The 22,615-nt window shown below is 44.3% G+C and overlaps 1 protein-coding gene and 1 pseudogene across 1 annotated transcript in view; both read left to right on the top strand.

Annotated features, from left to right (window-relative positions):
• Positions 1 to 1,069: 1,069 nt before the first annotated feature.
• Positions 1,070 to 6,986, top strand: LOC134443185 (zinc-binding protein A33-like; annotated as a pseudogene).
• Positions 6,987 to 17,956: 10,970 nt separating this feature from the next.
• slc26a5 (solute carrier family 26 member 5) overlaps positions 17,957 to 22,615 on the top strand; it is a 52,239-nt gene continuing 47,580 nt past the window's right edge. Inside the window, exons 1-2 of the mRNA XM_063193089.1 lie at positions 17,957 to 18,104; positions 19,599 to 20,277. Coding sequence (XP_063049159.1) covers positions 19,946 to 20,277 — 332 coding nt within the window. The 5' untranslated portion in view covers positions 17,957 to 18,104; positions 19,599 to 19,945. The remainder of the gene's footprint in view (positions 18,105 to 19,598; positions 20,278 to 22,615) is intronic.

The following is a 22,615-nucleotide window of genomic DNA, read 5'->3' as shown; positions in this document are numbered from 1 at the left end:
TGGAAGAATGCTCCAGTTGCTTCTCCACTTCCCCAGGACATCAAAACCCCAACAAATGGCTAAAGGGTGGATACATTGATGTTTGAACATGGCTAAATTATGAGCAAATAGGGGCTAAGACCTTGCTGAAGGAAGGCTCTAAAAAAGACGCACAAGGAATTTAAAATCTGGGAAAGTGGACAGGGAACTGGAGCATTCTTCCAAATGATTCTCTTTACTATGTTTGTTATGAACAAAATAGTGTAAAAACACACTTTTCACACTTTTCAAGGATTTAGCTTTAATCACCCATCCACAGCCATTCAAAATTTCAAGCATATTGTCCCACCCTTTATCATCAACCAAAATCGCTAAGATTTTACAGGGGTGTTATGTTAATAGAAAGGAACTATTTTGCAAAAGCAGAGCAGTATTTTCAAACGTTGGGGCGTTTGATGCACCGTAATATTGAGCTGACCTGGGACCTCAGTCACTTGTTGCAGGTGCCAGACAAAAGTGTCAGACAGTTGAAGGAGGTAGCAAGCATGCACACACACACACACACCTTTAAATTAGTGCACAGCCACTTCTATCCATTCTGAAACACACAAAACCCTCCTCTGTTTACTCTGCCACCTGATAAGTGGTTCACACAGAACAGGTTCTGATTTATTGTGTGACCTTTTAACCAATAACGTTCCAGCTCCTGTAAGTCCCTCCTTCATACCTCTGTGTGTGTTGGACTGGTCATGACCAGGGTTGCCAGATGAGGCTGAAAAAATGCTCAAAACCCGCCTAGAAGCACAAAATCCCGCCCAATTCTATTGATTTCTATGGCAAAAATTGGGAGGGTTTTTCTGCTAAATGCCATTTTTACCCGCACACAGCCATCCTAAGCAGCCCAATTGGGCGGGAAACAGCCCAATCTGGCAACAGTGGTCATGACTGTACTGTATCGCTCTCACCTGACCTGCAGTAACATTAGTAACAGACGTGCTCTTACTGTATGGCATCCAATGAGATTCTAGTTCCTGTAAGTTCCTGCCCAGCCCCTCCCTTTACCTGAATGAGGAAGTGAAGTACAGTGACAAACGGCTGCTGAGTTCAAAAGCACACCTGCAGAACTATTCTGGTACGTTATTAATTCAGAACTTACTTTGTAGTGAGTGATATTCCAGAACATATTTCACAGATTTGTGAAGCTCAGTCTTTTAAAGAACTGAACACGGGGGAGAATAGTTCACAGGGAGAACAGAGACTGGTTTGTTTCCCAACTCATGAAAGTGAAAGAAGAGTTGTCAAATACCTTGTGTATTCGAGTGTTGTGCATTAACAGACACAGATAAAAGGTTATAGATCAGTAGGTTACAGGACGTTGTTCGGTACATGAAATCGTGTGTGTGTGTGTGTGTGTGTGTGTGTGTGTGTGTGTGTGTGTGTGTGTGTGTGTGTGTGTGTGTGTGTGTGTGTGTGTGTGTGTGTGTGTTTGTCAGCAGGGCTTGACACTGGCACCTGCCAACTGGCCAAATGCTGGTAAAGCTTGGCTGTGGCTGGTAACAATTTTAGTGTCACTAGCCAATTTGGCAGGTAGCTTATTCTATGGTATGACATATCAGAATAGCGTCTATTTTGCACTTTGCCCCTTGTGTATCAACTGTTTGTATTGAAGTTCAAGAACAAGCTCAGTTACTCAGTTTCTCTTTGTTTGTTTTATTTCCATATAGAAACCCATGCACTCATATTCTTGCTTTAATCAACTCATCTTCTGAGGTTACATGTACAGCGTCATGATAAAAAAAGAAAAAAAAAATGTGTCTAGTAGAATAGGTGGATGGCTAGGGAAGACCGCTAGGCAGGCGAAAAAGTTAATGTCAAGCCCTGATGTGAGTGTGTGTGCGTGTGCGTGTGCGTGTGCGTGTGCGTGTGCGTGTGCGTGTGCGTGTGCGTGTGTTTGTAAGGACTGGAATCACACGATTGTGGATTCATAGCAAAACATTCTGTTACTTGCTTTACGTTGACTATAGGGGAGAAATGGCTTCCAGCCTAGAAGAGGATCTGACCTGTCCTGTGTGTATCAACATCTTCAAGGACCCCGTCATCCTCTCTTGTAGCCACAGTGTGTGTAAGGCCTGTCTGCACACATTCTGGGAGACTAAAGAAAACCGAGAATGTCCAGTCTACAGGAGGAAGTCATAAAAGGGAATTATTCCCCAAAATCTGGCCTTGAGGAACTTGTGTGAGACCTTCTTGAGGGAGAGAGGTCAGACAGGCCTCTGCCAAAAGCACAAGAGGAAACTGGAGCTGTTCTGTAAGGAAGACCAGCAGCTGGTGTGTCTGGTGTGTCGCGACTCAAAGCTGCATGAACGGCATAGAATTATTCCTGTAGACGAGGCGGCCTGTGAGAGAAAGGTGAGAATATTGTGTGTGTGTGTGTGTGTGTGTGTGTGTGTGTGTGTGTGTGTGTGTGTGTGTGTGTGTGTGTGTGTGTGTGTGTGTGTGTGTGTGTGTGTGTGTGTGTGTGTGTGTGTGTGTGTGTCAGCGGTGTAGTCTACTTTTTGTGTGGAGGGTATACTGTATATTTGAGAATTGTTGACGGTATACTGTATATACTATTGTGCCATTCTAAATAATGGATCAATCAATATGAAGTGGGTATACTGAAATCCCTGAAATTTTGAAGTGGGTATACTGTGTATACCTGCGTTCTACGTAGACTACACCACTGGTGTGTATGTGTGTGTTTACATGTGTGTGCTTACGTGTGTGTGTGTGTGTTTTACAATTTTGTTCCATGCTCTCTCTCTCTCTCTCTCTCTCTCTCTCTCTCTCTCTCTCTCTCTCTCTCTCTCTCTCTCTCTCTCTCTCTCTCTCTCTCTCTCTCTCTCAGGAGGAGCTGAATGCCACTATGGAGCCCCTAAAGAAGAAGTTGGAGGTTTATAAGAAAGAAAAACTCACCTGTGATGAAACAGCTGAACACATTAAGGCAAGACTCATGGCTGTTGATGTGCTTACACTGAATAGACACCATAGTGTGGGTTTCTCTAGCATTGGGTGGTGCAGTAGTGCTGCATTGTGGTAATACACCTGTTCAATATCTCTCTCTCTCTCTCTCTCTCTCTCTCTCTCTCTCTCTCTTCTCTCTCTCTCTCTCTCTCTCTCTCTCTCTCTCTCTCTCTCTCTCTCTCTCTCTCTCTCTCTCTCTCTCTCTCTCTCTCTCCCTCTCTCTCTCTTTCTCTCTCTCTCTCTCTCTCATAGTAAAGGTAAGAACACGAAAAATAAAGTATGCCAATACAGTTTGAGTAATTAAAGCTATAACCATTAATCTGAAATTCTGTTCTAGACTCAAGTTGTTCAGACTGAGAGGCAGATCAAACAGGAGTTTGAGAAGCTTCACCAGTTTCTACGAGATGAAGAGGCAGCCAGGATATCTGCACTGAGGGAGGAAGAGGAGCAGAAGAGTCAGAAGATGAAGGAGAAGATTGAGGAGATGAGCAGAGAGATCTCATCTCTTTCAGGCACAATCAGAACCATTGAAGAGGAGATGGAAGCTGATGACGTCACATTTTTACAGGTGAGCTCAAACCAAGTCACACACATGAGCATGCACACATGCGCAGGCACACACATACGCACACACACACACACACACACACACACACACACACACACACACACACACACACACACACACACACACACACACACACACACACACACACACACACACACACACACACACACACACACACACACAGATTCATTGTAAAAAATGGTACGGTGTGATGCACCCAAAAAAGGACTGTATAGGGCTAGGTCAGGATTGCCGCAAACGACACAAGGCTGTTCAGCCAGAACAGAGATGAATAATCCCAATGAGGTCACACACAGGCCTTGATGAAACCGTGGTTTACTAAAATAAACAAATACGAAGAAGATATGAGAAGCATACATTACTGTACAGAATGAAAATACAGATATACAATATACAATATATACAAAAGAATGAGGATGGTTGCCTACAGCAACTATCTGACCAAGGGGAGAGGGAGGATAGCTGCCTACAGCAACTATCTGGAAACAGGGTAAACATGAAGATGTCTGCCTACAAATGAGGTGGGGAACATAACATGGCTACCTAGAGACAGAAAAGTTCTCCGACCCGGGCCCGACATTAATTAAAATATTTGTGTCCAAGCCCGACCAAAGCCTGAGACCAGCAGTCAATTCCATTATTACTCGGTTATTCGGTTACAAATTAGTTACAAAGTTAGAAATAACTAGCAGCCCTGTCATGGAGTAGGCTACCACCAGCTAAAAGGGTTTAGGTTACATAGGCCTACCCTGAAACGAGTGTCTTGTCTATTTCGGTAAAGGTGGCAACAAATAAGAACCTACGTGAAGGACATGACATGATATCAAAATGATGCCACGGGGTGGACATAATGAAAGTAAACTTCTCTTCCCCTTGCCTTCTTTGTCGTCTTCGTAGCGTCTGTGCATCTCACTCCTATCCATATGCTCTTCTTGCTAGTCCATACTGCGAGTGCAGGTTGTTGAATGCTGTGATTAAACTTCGTCATTTTATATTCTACCTTCAAGCCAAGAAAGGCATAGGCCTACTACAACATAGGTGACACCAAAGACTGCGCTTTGACAACTCCATAATTGCGTTTCCATCTAGCCAACTGAGCTGCACTGATGCCTGTGTGTTTCCTTAACTGGTGTTAAGTTGGTGGAAAGTTCGATAGGTTGCATGCATTCACAGTGGCAGACAGATGCATGCACACACACGTGTAATTTGTGGTAGAAATCTCTCGCACAACCAGCCTTCATTTATGCATTTTATTCAATTACTTATTTTTATCACAAAAACTGATGTCTGCATGAACTGAAACGTGTCCTCTGGCTTTTTATAATTTTTACGATACCAACCCGAGCCCGACAAGATATTCTAATTTTTTTGTCTGTGTTTGAGTCCAGCCCGTCGGGCTTCGGCATTGTACCATCTCACCAGCAACTGGGGGCTGGGCTGACTGTTGAGAAGGGGTGACATGAACACAGAAGGGGATGAAATGCCAGGCTCATCTGGGACAGGGGGCACAATTCTGAACACTTGTGTTTTTACACACACACACACACATACACGCACGCACGCACGCACGCACGCACGCACGCACGCACGCACGCACGCACGCACGCACACACACACGCACAGCAGCCCCTGAAGACACGGGGATGGAAGGCAGGGGGACCTTCTGCATGAAATATTGTGGACTTGTGTATGAACCTTTGACACATGAATCTTTCACACACACAAACAAACAGACAAAAAAATAATTCATCCTAAAATTGTTTTTCAATATATCTTTTATCTCCACCAGAACAACAAGAACACCATGGAAAGGTGAGTGATGTGTCTCCTGTCTCTCTCTTGTCTGTAGTTCTGAACCCAAACCCACAGCAGTACTGAGTACTGACTCCTGAATGTTATTCCAGAGCCCAGTGCACACCGCAGGATCCAGAGAGGCTTTCAGGAGCTCTGATCCATGTGGCAAAGCACCTGGGCAACCTGAAGTTCAGAGTTTGGGAGAAGATGCAGGAGATTGTGGAATACAGTGAGCGCACACACACACACACACACACACACACACACACACACACACACACACACACACACACACACACACACACACACACACACACACACACACACACACACACACACACACACACACACACACACACACACACACACACTATCTACTTCCTGTCATGTCATATTCAGTAATAACTGAAATACAAACAGTAACTGTACTGTTGCCATGGATAAGAGTCTTTATCTCTGCAGTTCCTGTCACTCTGGAGCCCAACTCTGCATACAAATAATGACCATCACTCACATCCATAACACACTCCACTCAGTGTTCATCCATAACACACACCACTCATAATGCCACACACCACTCATAATAACACTCACCACTCATACCGCACACCACTCATAATAACACTCACCACTCATAACACACACCACTCATAATACCACACACCACTCAGGGTTGATCCATAACACACACCACTCGTAATAACACACACCACTCAGGGTTCATCCATAACACACACCACTCATAATACCACACACCACTCAGGGTTCATCCATAACACACACCACTCAGTGTTCATCCATAACACACACCACTCAGTGTTCATCCATAACACACACCACTCAGTGTTCATCCATAACACACACCACTCATAATACCACACACCACTCGTAATAACACACACCACTCAGTGTTCATCCATACCACACACCACTCAGTGTTCAGCTCTTGTGACCATCATTCACACCCCTAACACACACCACCAGTGTTGAGCTCATGTGTGTGTTCTTCCTCTCCACAGCTCCTGTCACTCTGGATCCCAACACTGCAGGTGTTACTCTCATCCTGTCTGAGGATTTGACCAGTGTGAGATGTGGTGATGAGAGACAGCAGCTTCCTGATAACCCAGAGAGATTTGATTACTATGCCAATGTACTGGGCTCTGAGGGCTTTAACTCGGGGACACACTGCTGGGATGTGGAGGTTGGGGAGAACACATGGTGGAATGTGGGTGTGATGACAGAGTCTCTCCAGAGGAAGGGGGACAATGACTCCATGAGTGGACAGTGGTATATGTGGTATAAAGATGGTAAATATAGAGCATGTGCCGCACCAAAGCCATCCACTCTCCTCACAGTGAAGCAGAAACTCCAGAGGATCAGAGTGCAGCTGGACAGGGACAGAGGAAAGATGTCTTTTTCTGACCCTGATAGTAACACACATCTACACACCTTCACACACACTTTCACGGAGATGGTGTTTCCATACTTTGCTACTGGCTGTAAAGTCTCTACTTTGAGGGTGCTTCCAGTGAAGGCCTCAGTAAGAGTAGAGCAGCACAATTAAGCAGTGATCTGTATTATCACCATGTCTGGCCATAAACGCATGTGGCATTAACACACATCTGCCCGTCATACATGTGTGTGTGTGTGTGTGTGTGTGTGTGTGTGTGTGTGTGTGTGTGTGTGTATGTTTGTGTGTGTGTGTGTGTGTGTGTTAGTGAGAGAGAGAGAGAGAGAGACAGAGAGAGACAGAGAGAGAGAGAGAGAGAGAGACAGACAGAGACAGAGACAGAGACAGAGACAGAGAGAGAGAGAGAGAGCATCTCAGCACTCCTCCTGTTTTAAGGTTGTCTGCATCTTCTAAAATCATAATCAACTATCTCCTCCAGTTGTTCTCTAGCGGAGGCCACACATTCCTTTAGATTTTAAGGGGTTTAATCGTTTTAATGTTAAAGAAACGAGAAAGTATGTAATTCATACGTGTATGTGTGACAAAGCAACAAAGTTAAACACATTTAACATATACTATTTTAAATAGCGTGTGTGACGTGTGGGTGTCACAGTTTATTACAAACCCCACATACCATTATGAATTATATTTTGAACATACCTTTATTTTTTTGTCGACAAAGCCCTGATGAAGACCAGTGCGGTCGAAACATGTTGGCTTTTTTTAATCATGTTTTAGCCCTAAGACAATAAAGGCTTTTTAATGGACTTCCTCTTCTTCACCTGGAGTTGCCTGGATTTTTCCCTTTTTGAATACCTTTATTTTGGTTGATGAATAATTTGCAATTTAATTCTTTATATATCTTGGTATATAGCTTGTGATTAGGCCTGAGGAAGATCCCTCTGTTGGATCGAAACGTTGGCGTATGTAAAAATGAAATAAAGTTATATTTTTGGAGTTAATACCCAGTGTGCGGACCACTTCATCACACTGCTTACCACTTTTTGTCTGGCACCTGGGGTCCGTTTCTCGATTCTTGTCGTTGCTTACCGTCTTCAGACCGTCTTACCATTCCCTTGGATTTAGTGGTGAGCGTCGCTGTCTAGAGAGAGTTGAGTCGCTCTTACGAAGGACGTTGCTACCGTCGTTAGCAAAGACGCTTTTGAGATACGGACCCCTGGATTACTACTTTGTGGATGTGTGCACCCCAACCTCCAAACATGATTTGACAATACACCATCACAAAAAGTCAATGATGAAAGGACACGTATCGTATGTGTAAACACCAGCACCATACTTTCAAGCCGGCTTGCCTTTTTAAAAGAAAAAAATAATAAAAGTCACATCTATACCTTGCTATCTTGTGAGTGATGAATTGAAGTCTCAGCAAATATGTTGCTGGTTTGATTAATACATTAGATTATTAGCTCGTTATTTTCTGACCATTTTCTGTGAGATCTTTTTTTTTTAAAAAAACACCCAAAATGCTGAAAATGCTCTGGCACTGCTGGGGTGCATTTCTCAAAAGAGAAGTTGTTAACCTGTTAGCAACTTCGGTAGTTGCCAATGGGAAAATGCATTGAAAACAACAAAGTAGCTAATGTAGTAAGCAACTTTGGTTTAGAGAAATCTCACCCAGGAATTTGACCACTAGCACAGCATACAGTGTTGTCAATCCAGAGATTTGTGTGTGTGTGTGTGTGTGTGTGTGTGTGTGTCTGTGACCTTCGTATATCACATGACCCTTTGTGTCTGCTGCCTCAAGACATCCTCACTTTTTAGCCTGATAGGAGTAGATCTGAAGCACATGTGACGGAGGTCATCTTGCACCTGTTCGTCCCCCTCGGGGATCGAACCTGCGACCTCGTCAACTACAACAGTCCGGCAATGGGAGACACAGAACAATACCGCTGGACCAAGAGACCAGTCTCCCAGTCCAACGGCATCGACACTGTATGAGGCTTTGGGAGGGAGGTTTACCAATGTTTTGGCAAAGGACGCGCTCAACTTCTTGGAAAAACGAAAGTCTTTGGGTGCGCAATAAAATGTATCAACGTAAGGAAGAAAAATATGCACTCACCACGCACTGATGAAGGCTTGATAGCCGAAACGCGTTTGCTTTTTGGACATGGTGGTAATATAAATAAATAATGAGACGCAGTTTGTGAGTGCGGATTTTTCTTCCTTAGGTTTACCAATGTTCCACGCCAACTCTGCTAGTTAATGGCCTCTATGGCATCATGGCATGCGGGAGGGTCAATAAGGCACCATAGGCCTACGCTGCCGACATACAGTGTCGAGTACCTAAGGGTTCTTTATGAATACAAGAATGACGAGACCGGGTTTAAGCATGACTTCTCTTACCTGTGCTACTGTAGAACTGACCATCAGACACGGGTGCATCATTAGACATACAGGGTGTTCTGGAGTAAGACTGGGGCAGCCGTGGCCTAGTGGTGGGGCAGCCGTGGCATAGTGGTTAGAGAGTTGGTCTTTCAATGTAGGGGATGCCAGTTCAAATCCCCCCTGACTTCTCCCTACATCTCCCTGCATGGCTGAGGTGCCCTTGAGCAAGGCACCTAACCCCACATTGCTCCAGGGAATGTAACCCTGAAAAACAGTAAATGTAAGTCGCTCTGAATAAACGCGTCAGCTAAATGAAATGTAATGTAATGTAATGTAGGCCTAATGTAAAAGACTGCTCCCGTCTTGGCATATGCTCACACATATTCCACCATAGTACGTCGGATAGACTTCTTCTTCTTCCCATAATGGAAGGAAAATATGAAATCATGCTCATCATCAGTTGGACAGGACAAGGTATTAAAAAGTGCACGCCTCTCAAATGTGACTTAACAAGAATTTGAGTGATTTATTATACACAATTGGACTTTATAATTGTGCTAGTTTGCACCCATACACATTATGGTGCATCGGCATCTTCTTCATTCCACTCCACATGGTCAGAGAGAGAGAGAGAGAGAGAGAGAGAGAGAGAGAGAGAGAGAGAGAGAGTGTAAACGTTGCTCCAGCAACCACACATGCGCGTTGTGGTGCGCCCTCAGGCACACGGGCACGGCAATCAAAAACCCAAATAAACCACAGCCTCCATACGATACCGGGACAGAAACTCCCCGCGCGCCGTTACGCACGGGCACTTTGATATCCTGGATCGTTGTGTTATTATATCCACCATTTTCCCTTTCTGTTCATGTGATGTCTTGCCGTCTGCTTAGAAGAAGAGAAGGCTAAGTCAAAGTAGGGTTTATCTTGGTTAGTTGGTGGTGGTCGTGAATGACAATGGTGCGAGAGTGTGTATTCCCGAATTGCGGCAACAAAATGCGCCGTAGTAACAGAGCGCTGAGTTTCCATCGTCTGCCTCTCCGGCCGGGCGACGAGGACACGCTCAAGCTGTGGATGCTGGTGCTTCAGTTCGACGTCGGCACCTCGCTGGAAACGCTGCGCACCCTAGACCACCGCGTTTGCAGCGCGCATTTCGACGAGGACGACTTCACGCCGGCAAGTGACAAACACCGGTACTTGAAGAAAAATGCGATTCCAAAAGGGGAACGACCTGTGGACAACGACGCGGGGGTAAAGTTACTCAGAATAATAGCTTTGTTTCAGTCTTTAGGCCTACTACTCATTAATTTATTTTGTATTGTATTGTATTGTAGTGTGTGTGTGTGTGTGTGTGTGTGTGTGTGTGTGTGTGTGTGTGTGTGTGGTAGGTGATGTCTCAAACTGTTCTCATATGCATGCCTCTGTCTGTGTTGTTGAGTGTGTGTGTGTGTGTGTGTGTGTGTGTGTGTGTGTGTGTGTGTGTGTGTGTGTGTGTGTGTGTGTGTGTGTGTGTGTGTGCATGCGTGCATGTGTGTGTGCGTTCATTCATATGAACATGTCTACATGCTCATGGGGGATGTGTGTGTGTGTGCGAGCATGCGTGTGTGTGTGTGCGAGCGTGCGTGTGTGTGTGTGCATGCGTGTGCGTGCGTGTGCGTGCATGTGTGCGTCCGTGTGTGTGTGCGTGCGTGTGTGTGTGTGTGTGTGTGTGTGTGTGTGTGTGTGTGTGTGTGTGTGTGTGTGTGTGTGTGTGTGTGTGTGTGTGTGTGTGTGTGTGTGTCTGGCCTCTCTACTTGCCCGTAAGCCCATACAGAATAATAAGCAGCGGGATTGCAATTAGTATGCTTGCCTTCGGGGCAAGATGAGGAGGCCTGCAGCCCCTTTCCTCCCCACTCGCATACTAAACAACTAGACTGCATCTGCTCAGAAAACATGATGAAGTATGCATAGCCTGCTGAATGCTTAATATGAGATGAACTCAATTGTTTTATTACCTACTAGTTGTATTGTGTGTATGTGTCAACGCAGTTGTTGTTTGTTGTGTGTGAGTGTGTTGTGTGTCTTCAGTCTCATGCTTGCCCGCATGCATGCTAAATAATAAAGTTTATTATTAAATAAACGGGCATATTGCAATTGGTATGCTTAGCGGCTTAGGGGCAAGCGAAGACCTTCAGGTTCTGCTTGCTGTCAAGAATGCCAAATACAGATACCATTTTTTGGCCCTGATACCATTTTTTGGCCCCGATACCTGGCTGTGCAGTATCAGCCAATACCGATATCATACCGATACCACCCTATTTGAAATGTATATATATGAAGGCCTAGTGTGTATACTGCATGGATGTAAAATCTTTGCATGGTTTGTCAGGCTGCTGCCTACCTTTGTGAATCAGGAAAAAGACTAATACAAAGTGAATCCGACTGATTTTTTAAATATTTTTTAAATACCTCTATGAAATAACTAAGTTCAAGGCTGTTTAAGTGTCATACAAGCATCTGTAAATGGTATCGGTGCCCTATTTGTTGGTACTCGCCGATACCGATACCACCATTTTAGTGCCGATCCACCGATACTGGTATCGGTATCGGTGCAACACTAATAATAACCTCGAGGAGGATAATGAGTATGTTTTCCTTAGGGGCCTTTGCAAGCTGAGCATGCAATATTAAAATGCCTCTATTGAATTCCCTCTGCTTGTGGGCTAGCAATAGCATTGCAATAGACTGTAAAACTCGAGAGCAAGTGTAATGCTGAGATTGCTGTTGAAAAGAGGCCACACAGTAAAAAATTTGGTTACACTTTACTTGACGCCGATATCATACATATGACTTAACAGTGTCATAATAGTGTCAAAGCAGTGTCATGACACAGTCATAGATGAGTCCTAAACATTAACCTTTTACGGTAATGAAAAGTTGACATTGATGGGGCTGTCTTTACCATAATCGAATGTCACCTAATGACATATTCATAAAATGTTTATGGCATTGACATAATTTTTGATGACACATGCATGAGTGTGTTACGACACTGTTATGACACTGTTATGTATGACGTCAAGTGTTTAAACTCAACATTTACAGAGTCGATTCAAAGTCAAAGTCAAAAAGTCAAAGTTCTTTATTTGCCATTTGTGCATGGAGTTGTAGTCCAGGTAGAGATACTGTCCTGATTAGTTTGTCCTTGATAATCCTATGGAATGAATGTCTAGTTGGTAATTGGTGACTACGTGGGAAAACATATTCACAATAAAATAATCAATACAAATAAATCCAATTATAAATTATTCAAAGATTATTTTTATGTCTCTCATCTGAATGCTTCATTTATTTCATCAGGAAGTTGAAATTGTCATGAGTGGAGTGGAGGAGGAGGAGGAAGCAGAGGAGGAGGAAGAAGAAGGAGGACGAGAGTACCGTCAGCCTGTGAAGATGCCAAAACGAACCAGGTGTCAACCATCATCTCCTGACCTTAGAACCAGGGGTCAACCCTCACCTGGTATTAGAACCAGGGTTCAACCATCTCCTGGCATTAGAACCAAGGATCAACCCTTACCTGGCGCAAGAACCAGGGTTCAACCAGCACCTGGCGTTAGAACCAGGGGTCAACCCTTACCTGGCGTTACAACCAGGGGTCAACCAGCGATCAAACAGCGTCTCCTTCTACATACGATGGACACGTACATTCAGAAATGTACAGACCGACCCAAAAACGACGACATCAAGGCGTTCTGCATGAACCTGGAGCAGAAGCTGAGGCGCATCAGGGATAACCATCTGAGATTTGACCTGGAGAGACAGGTGGAGAAGCTGTGCTATGAGACCTTAATGAAGGACCGCGACATGCTGGCTCGACGAGTTGGCCTGGCCACCTCGCACAATGGCATTTAGGAGTGGTAGTGTTAACAGATGTACCATAATTATCGTATCTGTACCATAGGTGTGTCCATTTTGTCCTCTGTACGATAAAAAAAACATGATTTACGATCATTTCAGAGTTGTCATTCAGTTCATTTAGATGCCTTGAAACAACAAGTTGGGTCTTGTGCAATAGTTTTCTCCCAATAAGCCCCCAAAAACGATAATTTTGAGGTTTTGGTATAATAATTCTGCATTTCCCATCTGGCAACACTGACTATTCATCACTGTATACATGTTGTATATTGTATATATGGGTGACTCTTTAACTACGGGCACTATTGGCCTTGTGAAGCTGAAGAAAAAACTGTAATAAAATATAAAACGACGACATCAAGGCGTTCTGCATGAACTTGAGACCTTAATGAAGGATCGCGACATGCTGGCTCGACAGGTTGGCCTGGCCACCTCGCACAATGGCATTTAGGAGTAGTAATCACCGTAGTCATGTTGTATATTGTATATATTTCCAATAACAGCACAGTCTGTCTATTAGGTACAGTGGTGTTAATGGTGTAACAGCTATGTAATATCATGTGCTAATGATGTACTTACACCATGATTTTCCTTTTCCTTTTTCCTTTTGACACCCCCGATGTACACTCTCAAAACAGATGTGTTAAAAGCAGGGCTTTGAACCGTTATTTTTTTCCAAATGGTTCGTTCCGAACAGAAACGGAATTATAACGTTTCCTGTTATGAGTTCCACCAACAAATTGACGTTCCCGAACCGGTTAGAACAAAAAAATACTGTTCCCGGAACGGTTAATTTCGTTCCTGTCAGGAAGAAAATTCTCGGTGCGCTTTAAACGCGATTCTCTGCAATGTCTAACAGTGATGCAATGGAAACTCGCCCCTTTCGTATGATAGTGGTTTCTCTTATTTAAGATGTGTAGTGGAGACTTTGTAATCCCTCTCTCCATTCAGTCAGCGAATGTCTGATGTCACACAGGACGTGAAACTCAGCCGTCATGGTAACGTGCACAGGAAAATCATTACTTTTTTTGTTTTGTTTGAGGAACGGTATTAACCGGTATTAACCGGTTACCTTTTTTTAAAAATAAGTGTTCCCGTTCCAGAACATAAAAAATGATAATGTTTCCGGTTTCGTTTCTGTTCCTTGTAAAATACAAAAAGTTCCCGGTTTTCGTTTTCGTTCCTTGAACCGGTTCAAAGCCCTGGTTAAAAGTATCACATCGTGTGTTGTCTTCTAACACAGTGGTTCTTAACCTGGGGTGCGGGAACCCCCTGGGGGTGCACCAGAGATTTCAGGGGGTGCACAAATTTTGTTTGTGTTGAGGTTGCGACCAAAATTCTGCTTGGGAACATTATAATTAGGTCAATTTATGACAAAATGAAAACATGTTTGGTCCCCAGTTAAAGTCATTAAGGTATTGATTAATGTCCCAAGCAAGAATCATTGCAATTAATCACTTAAAATCATTTTTTAGCAAGTATACACATGTAGAAGTTTGGGTTGGGGGTGCACGGCTTGTCTTCGGGTAAGGGGATGCGTTAAGGAAAAAAGGTTAAGAGCCACTGTTCTAACACATCCGTGTGTCTAGTTAAGGACAACACATTTTGTGTTCATTTGAACACAACACATATTATGTGTGAAAGCTTTTAACACAAAAGATGTGCTAAAGCCAACACAAAATGTGTTGCCATTAAAAAGACACACAGATGTGTCAAAAACAACACATAATGTGTTAAAAATATATGTATGTGTCTGTAAATTAGGTGACTGATGAGAGCTGTGATGTCCTGTGCTGCTACCGTTGTGTGTGTTTGTTTGTGTTATTTATTATCTCTGTGTATCTTTATTGTTCTTTATTTATACAACTGTATTGTTCACTCACTACAATGTTTTGGCATTATTTCTTCCATATATGAACACTTTTGTGTTTAAAAGTGCAAAACCGACTGTTATGGTCAAAGCAAACTACTTGTTTTGAAAGCTGACTTTTCAGTCGGTTGGACTTTAATCAGAGTCTGAAGTCTGAGTGAGACTTTAAGGAACTCACTGAGACATCAGCCAATGCACCTGAATAAAAATAAGTGTGCAGGATATTTAACTATTATTTTTATCTGTTGGTTACATCCATTGCACCCGTGCACCTGCTGCGCACCAATGTATCCTACTTTATGTCAACTTTGAAAAGAAATATATTGGTCTGACCGTCATTGTGGGAGTGTTGGGTTTTCCACACTATAAATACAATTTTCTTATAAAAGCAAAATAAACATGTTAATGATGAAAAAACAATAACTACACGTAGGTCCCTGTGTGATTTACCTTGTTTGTTGGTTTGTCTGTTATTTGTTTATTTCTTTCTTTCTAAACAAATGATTGAGAAGATGAATTGGAGCTGGGCCCATGAGACCCATTTCTTGCTGATATTAGCTATCATGATTTATCAGGGGTGTCAAAAGTAAACGTAAGCGTGGCCCTACCGTGGCTGATATGGTAGGGCACACGTTTACCACTCGGTCGACCCGGGTTCGATTCCCTGTACGGGTCCTTTGCCGGTCCTTCCCCATCTCTCTCTCCCAGCTCATTTCCTGTCTCTCCTCCACTATCCTGTCTCACAAAAACCAATAAAGGCTGAAAAGAAAAGTAAAGGTAAACGTAAAAAAAAGTTGCAGTTTCCTTCCAACACAAGTAACTTATCCGAATAACATGTGTACTTGTCTTACAATCAGCTGACTCTGCACTGATCGAATCAAAGTTGTGTTGGGTTCTTGTTTTTTTGTAGTGTTTTTCAGTAACAACACAGTCCTATTACATGTAGGTACAATGGACAACCCTATCAATAGTCTCTGGTTACACTCACCCCTGCCAATTGATGGTGACTTTGGTGCCCTCTGTTGGGCTGAGCAGGTGCATGCAAGCAGGAGCAAGTGGTCCTGTCCACACACACTCGAGGGGGAGGATGTGGTAGCCAGGCCGTGCCCTCCTAGAGATGCAACACCTTCAGAATTGCTTCTAGTCAGGCCAAGAGCAATACAATATAGTTTCCGAAAAATTGGTAACTCTTCCCACTTTGTAGGGAAGCATACAACCATGAGCAAACCAAGGGAGGCGTGTTGACTATGCCGTTTGGGAAATGTTAATTGTTATTCTCTGGGTCAGACGAAGTCTCGAAGAGATTTGAAATTTGATGATAATCAGGCAAAGGATGTGAAGCGCCATGCAATATCCCAATACAACAGGGCTGTCAGCTTTACTGTCATCATACTGTAATCAAGATATACATGACATTACACTTAGCTGATGCTCTTATCCAAAGCGCCTTACAGATATTACAGGGTATTGGTTACAGTCCCTGGAGTAAGTGTGTGGATAGGTGCCTGGCTTGCTCAAGGGCACTTCAGCCATGGAGGGAGGAAGGGATTGGTAAAGGTGGGACTTGAACCTGCAACCCTGTGATGTACAGTTCAACTCCTTAACCCCAATTCACCAGGGCTATGAGGCCCATACTCAGGGGTGGATCTAGTCACTTTGGGGACCTTGGCGAAATATAAACATAGGGCCCTCAGAAGTTATCATATAGACATTAAATCCTGTGTTTTGGTGCTATTTCAGTGTTTTGTCTCACACTGGTCTCACATAAATGGTTGATTCATTTATAAGTGGCAAATTAAGATCAAGCCTAGTTCTACTTATTTGTGTGCCACGATTGGTGTGACAGCTGGGGCCCCTATGGGGGACAAATTTGGCCGGGGCCCTTGGCAACTGCCTCGTTTGCCTACTGGAAAGTCTGCCTCTGTCTATACTAAACAGCTTACAGATGTGTGACAACACATCAGGTTTAACACTGAAAAGAGTTGAATGGAATAGTAGGCCTAGGCCTATGTATTGAATTAATAGAAGAAAGAGCTTGCTGAGAGGGATCCATTTAGGGCTGCTGTCAAGCCTACTTTAGAATTTAGCAGTAATTTTTGTGTCAATGTAAATTCTGGAGAATAAAAATCCAATTTGTTCGAATTTGAGTAATATTTTTATTCTGCATGTGTGTGTGTGTGTGTGTGTGTGTGTGTGTGTGTGTGTGTGTGTCTGTCTGTCTGTGTTTTTAGATGCGTCCTAGGATCTCTATAAGAGGGTATGTCTGTCCGTCCGTCCGTCTGTCTGTCTGTCTGAAACAAATTCTTTAAATTGTAACTCCCTCCTGAGTCCACAAGGTGGCAGAGTTGAGTATTCGGCCTGAAGCTCCAAGGGCCGGGCCGGGCCGGGCCGGTGCATAAGCGATGCGATGGCTTAGGGCCCCCACAGCGCTTATGAAGCATCTGATGCTAAGTAGGTGGTGGTATGCCCCCCCCCCCCACCCCCATTTAAATTTTGCTTAGGGCATAAAAGCTTGGGCCGGCCCTGTGTGTGTGTGTGTGTGTGTGTGTGTGTGTGTGTGTGTGTGTGTGTGTGTGTGTGTGTGTGTGTGTGTGTGTGTGTGTGTGTGTGTGTGTGTGAGTGTGTGTGTGTGTGTGTGTGTGTGTGAGAGAGAGAGAGAGAGAGAGAGAGAGAGAGAGAGAGAGAGAGAGAGAGAGAGAGAGAGATTACTGCAACACATTCTACACACATTGTCAGCACATCCTAAATAAACAATCATTTAATGACCCCAGGCTAGCAACTGTGAAATGCAAATGGTAAATATTAGCCTAAATATTATCTCTGTGGTTTGGCGTGGTGCCCGCGGTATGCCTGTCCCGAAATCGACACGGTCATTTAAAAAAAAAATCCCACAATTCATTCAATTAACAATGTACAACAAAACAGTGAATTCAAATCATGTTCATATCAACAGCAATCACGCTGGTTTGCCAATATGCCCAGCCTACATTTCCCATCACGCCTTGCTTCTCTTTAAATGACGTCAGCGCCGGGTTTGATCAAATGATCACGGGAAAGCACGCAGCTCCTGTGGAAGCAAAAGGACATTCCCACGTTAAACTGTAACTAGACACTTGGAGCGTCTCCTTTTCGCAGTAATAAAAGGCGCCGCTATCGGGAATCCCTTGCGAATAACGGACTGGGTAAGCGATACATCTAATTTCTTTCCTTTAGCAAAAATTAACCGGCCAAATTCCCTTTAGCACTGCACAGTTCTTCTACTGACATGCCGAGGAGCTGTGCTGGTAACTTGACTGTCAGTGGCAGGTTTGCAGCTAGGATTGATCCTATCAGAAATATTCAAAACGTTGATTAAAAGGCAATCCACTGATTCGTTGGCACGTTTTAGAGAACTCGGGACACATGGTACGACTTCTCTCTTTAACGTGACATTGTTGCAACTGCAACGCTGTACGTGTGACAATGTATCAAATGTATGGAAGTCAAAACTCTTCTGACGTTCGAAAGGGCACGTGTGGCTGACTTTTTAAGGTGACTAAAGCCTTACGGTTCACAGTTTACAAAGATCCTGAAACCTGTTTATGAAAGGGGCTTGGGACTTGGTAGATGAAGTTGTCATTAACGTGTCAGACCACTTTGTGAAGCAGCTACGCTTCTTGTTATAGGCTACCATTTCTTAGGGATGCCCTGTAAACATAGCCTAACGGTGAGACCCTCCAGAAATGGTTCCAAATTATCTACAAAACCCAAGGGTTCTAATTTAACATCAGCAAAACCAAATTCAGGTGAAATTTTAGTTTGGCTGGTAGAAAAGGGCAACTTACTAGCCACTTTGGCCCATTAGTGAGTGTGTGTTTGTGTTTGGCTATAGATTGACACCTACGAGCCATTTTGGCTGGTCATAAAAACAGCTAATTTGGAGACCTGGCAAACACACATGGTTGTTGTTGTGATTGAACAGCCTACCTCAGACACAGGACTGCTCAAGGCAGATATGTCGGTCGGGGGTGGCAGGCTGGCAGCAGTATAGCAGGTCCTCGGGAAGAGTTTGGCATTTGTGAACACCGACCTTTATGGACCTTTAAAGCGAACTGCTTGCTGACATTAATGAAAGACGCAAAGACAGTCGCGCGGTAGGAGAGCAGCAGGGTTTTGTGAGTGTTTCCAGGCAGCCGTTATAGACAGGACAGCGGGTGGTTGGTGCTTCCACCTTGTCTTCTCTAAGATAGATGTGGGGATTATCTCAAAAGAGTCCAGGAAACAAATGTGAATGTGATTGTTTTTTTTTTTTTACATATAAATCCCTGACACACACACACACACACACACACCTGCTAATTTTGATACAAATCCCTTACTTTTTATTATTACAAGACTATACTTCAGCTATGTTTAGCTTTGTAATAATGTTACAATTATAGACTACTGAGCTTGTCTTGGAGAAGTAGAAATCCCCTCGCGGACCACCTGAGCTCTGTCGCTGACCACCAGTGGTCCCCGGACCACACTTTGAGAATCAGTTTTCTAGATGATGTCAGAATGATTTTCTTCGGCATACTCTTATTGCTGGCTTACTGTGTGTGTGTGTATGTGTGTGTGTGTAGTGTGTGTGTGTGTGTAGTGTGTGTGTTCATGGTTTTGTACCCTTCTTACACCTCGTCTTTTCCTCGGAACAGGTTGAGGACACTCCGGACAATAACACACAGAAGACAAGAGGAGAAGAAGAAGACATAGTGTGTCTGTCTGTGAGTGAGAGTGGGCGTGAGTGAGTGAGTGAGTGAGTGAGTGAGTGAGTGAGTGAGTGAGTGTGTGTGTGTGTGTGTGAGAGTGAGTGTGTGCCCCTGTGTGTGTGGCATGCCTGTGTGTGTCTGTGTATATAAAAGAGTGTGTCAGAGAGAGAGTAAGATAAACCAAAGGAGTGTGTGTGTGTGTGTGTGTGTGTGTGTGTGTGTGTGTCACTGCCTGACGTTCCCTTGCTACAACCCATGACTAGTGGTGGTTGTGGTTGTGGTTGTGGTTGTATATGACGGGGATGGACCATGAAAGCAGCCCAGCGGAGGAGTCCCCTGCTGGGCATGAGTCGTCTGCGTTTGAGCCTGTAGCGTTAGCATTAGCGTCCGGAGACCCAGACCCAGGGCCTGGACATGGGCCGCATGCGTCTGGAACTGGGCCGGAGTCCGGATCCGGATCCGGGCCGCATGCGTCGGTGTCTGCGACGGGGACGGAGGTGGTCCGCAGGGGGCGCTACCTGGTGGATCGAGACGTCTACAGTGAGAGCCGTCTGGGGTCAGAGGTGCTGCACCGACGAGAGCGGACACCACACACACTCTGCCAGAGGCTACGGCAACACGTGGAGTAAGTACTAACACACACACACACACACACACACACACACACACACACACACACACACACACACACACACACACACACACACACACACTCTGCCAGAGGCTACGGCAACATGTGTAGTAAAGGGCTCTGCATACTTCACGTGCGCACTTTGGCGCGTGTGGCGCGAGAACCATTAATGACGTCATCACTTGCGACAGACTATTCATACTTCAAAAGCGCTTTCGCTCGCATTGTCGGAAGTGCCCTCTGCTGTTCATGAGAGAAACGGCAGTATCTTTCGCAACTCGCAGCGTGAGTTCTACGGATGTATAACATAGAAAGCCAAACACGGCTGCTGTAGGGCTACTGAACGTCTGACTTGTGACTTACCACATTGAAACATATATTTTTTGTTAGCCTACATTGCCAGATCATTCCAAGACCATGTGAGAGCATTGTTCTGGCGGCAGAATTTATAAATAGATCGCCGAACACAACGTGCTTCTGAACAAAGTAAACAATTGTTTCACTGAACAACATTTAAGAGAGAAGATAAAATAACTCTCTAGGACATTTTATTATCCTCAAAATGATGCAGGATCCATTCTGTAGTAGCCTACAGTAGTTGTAGCCTCTCTTCGCAACTCCTGATTTGTCCGCCTACCTGTATGGTCGCTGGTGGCGCACGACAAGTTACAAAAAATCTGGGGTGCACGACGTCGCGCCACGGCAGCTCGCGCCACGGCGTGTGACGTCATTTTGGGTCACGTGACGGCGCGAGTGAGGTCGCGAGTGAGGTCGTGAGTGAAGTATGAAGGAGGGTAGCGCCAGTCACGACACACACACACACACACACACACACACACACACACACACACACACACACACACACACACACACACACACACACACACACACACACACACACACACACTCTGCCAGAGGCTACGGCAGCACGTGGAGTAAGTACTAACACACACACACACACACACACACACACACACACACACACACACACACACACACACACACACACACACACTGTAAACAGCACATACATATACATACGGATGTACATTTGTAAACACCCCCCACACATACTGTATACAATCACCCAGGTGTATGTATGGACATTTGCACACACGTATACACATACACACACACACACACACACACACACACACACACACACACACACACACACACACACACACACACACACACACACACAGGGTTTCGATAGTCATGACTGTCATGTAAAAGCACATTGAATAATGTGAATAGTGATAACGGAGTGTGTGTGTGTGTGTGTGTGTGTGTGTGTGTGTGTGTGTGTGTGTGTGTGCACGGCGCGCGCCTGTGTGTGCGTTTGTATGCATGATGTATACAGAAGGTACAGCCGTGTGCGTGTGTGTGAGAGATGACAACAGTACAATCTGTATCTCCTGTACTATTTCATCAGCACAGATAGCACTAAGTAAACTTGTGTGTGTGTGTGTGTGTGTGTGTGTGTGTGTGTGTGTGTGAGTGTGTGTGTGTGTGTGTGTGTGTGTGTGTGTGTGTGTGTGTGTGTGTGTGTGTGTGTGTGTGTGTGTGTGTGTGAGTGCGTGTGTGCGTGTGTGTGTGTGTGTGTGTGTGTGTGTGTGTGTGTGTGTGTGTGTGTGTGTGTGTGATGAATACTAAGACGGCGGGGCAGGAAGTCTATGTGTGTAAAGGGTTGGCAGCATGTTAAATGTGTGTGTGTGTGTGTGTGTGTGTGTGTGTGTAAAGGGTTGGCAGCATGTTAAATGTGTGTGTGTGTGTAACCTTTTCTCAATGCTCAACTTTTCAGCCTCTCTGAAAAGAGGTGTGCTTTGATTTGTGCTTGTGTATACATGAATACACACACGCACACACACACATATACACACACACACGCACACACGCACACACACGCACACACACACACGTCACAATACATATTATGTTAGGCAGCTACGCAGCATGTAGAAATCCATCTAAAAGTTGTGCCAAACAAAACAAAAAACATGTGTAGCTGCATAATGCACACTGTTCCACGAGAGGCACACTGTAATAGACATTGAAAAGTTAAAGGATCATTTCTGCAAATTTCAATATGCTGTTGTATTGCTCACGCTACCCTTGACTTGTCAGTACCCGGTGATGCTGCATTTTTAGGCTCAGCCCTGTCCGAGATCTGAGCTATTCTAATGGGGACAGATTTTGTTTTCATTAAAACATTTTTTAACATAGGCCTACTCCAAATATTTTCCCAAAAGGTATTGCTGTTTGCTAGTTGTCTGCTGATGTTGCATAACCTTTTTGATGTTTTTGGGAATAAATTAAGATGTTTTTTTGA

The sequence above is a fragment of the Engraulis encrasicolus genome, unplaced genomic scaffold (assembly GCF_034702125.1).
Source record: "Engraulis encrasicolus isolate BLACKSEA-1 unplaced genomic scaffold, IST_EnEncr_1.0 scaffold_28_np1212, whole genome shotgun sequence".
In the NCBI taxonomy this organism is placed as follows: Eukaryota; Metazoa; Chordata; class Actinopteri; order Clupeiformes; family Engraulidae; genus Engraulis; species Engraulis encrasicolus.
The sequence above is the reverse complement of the archived record's forward strand: the minus strand, read 5'-3'. Positions and strand labels throughout refer to the sequence as shown.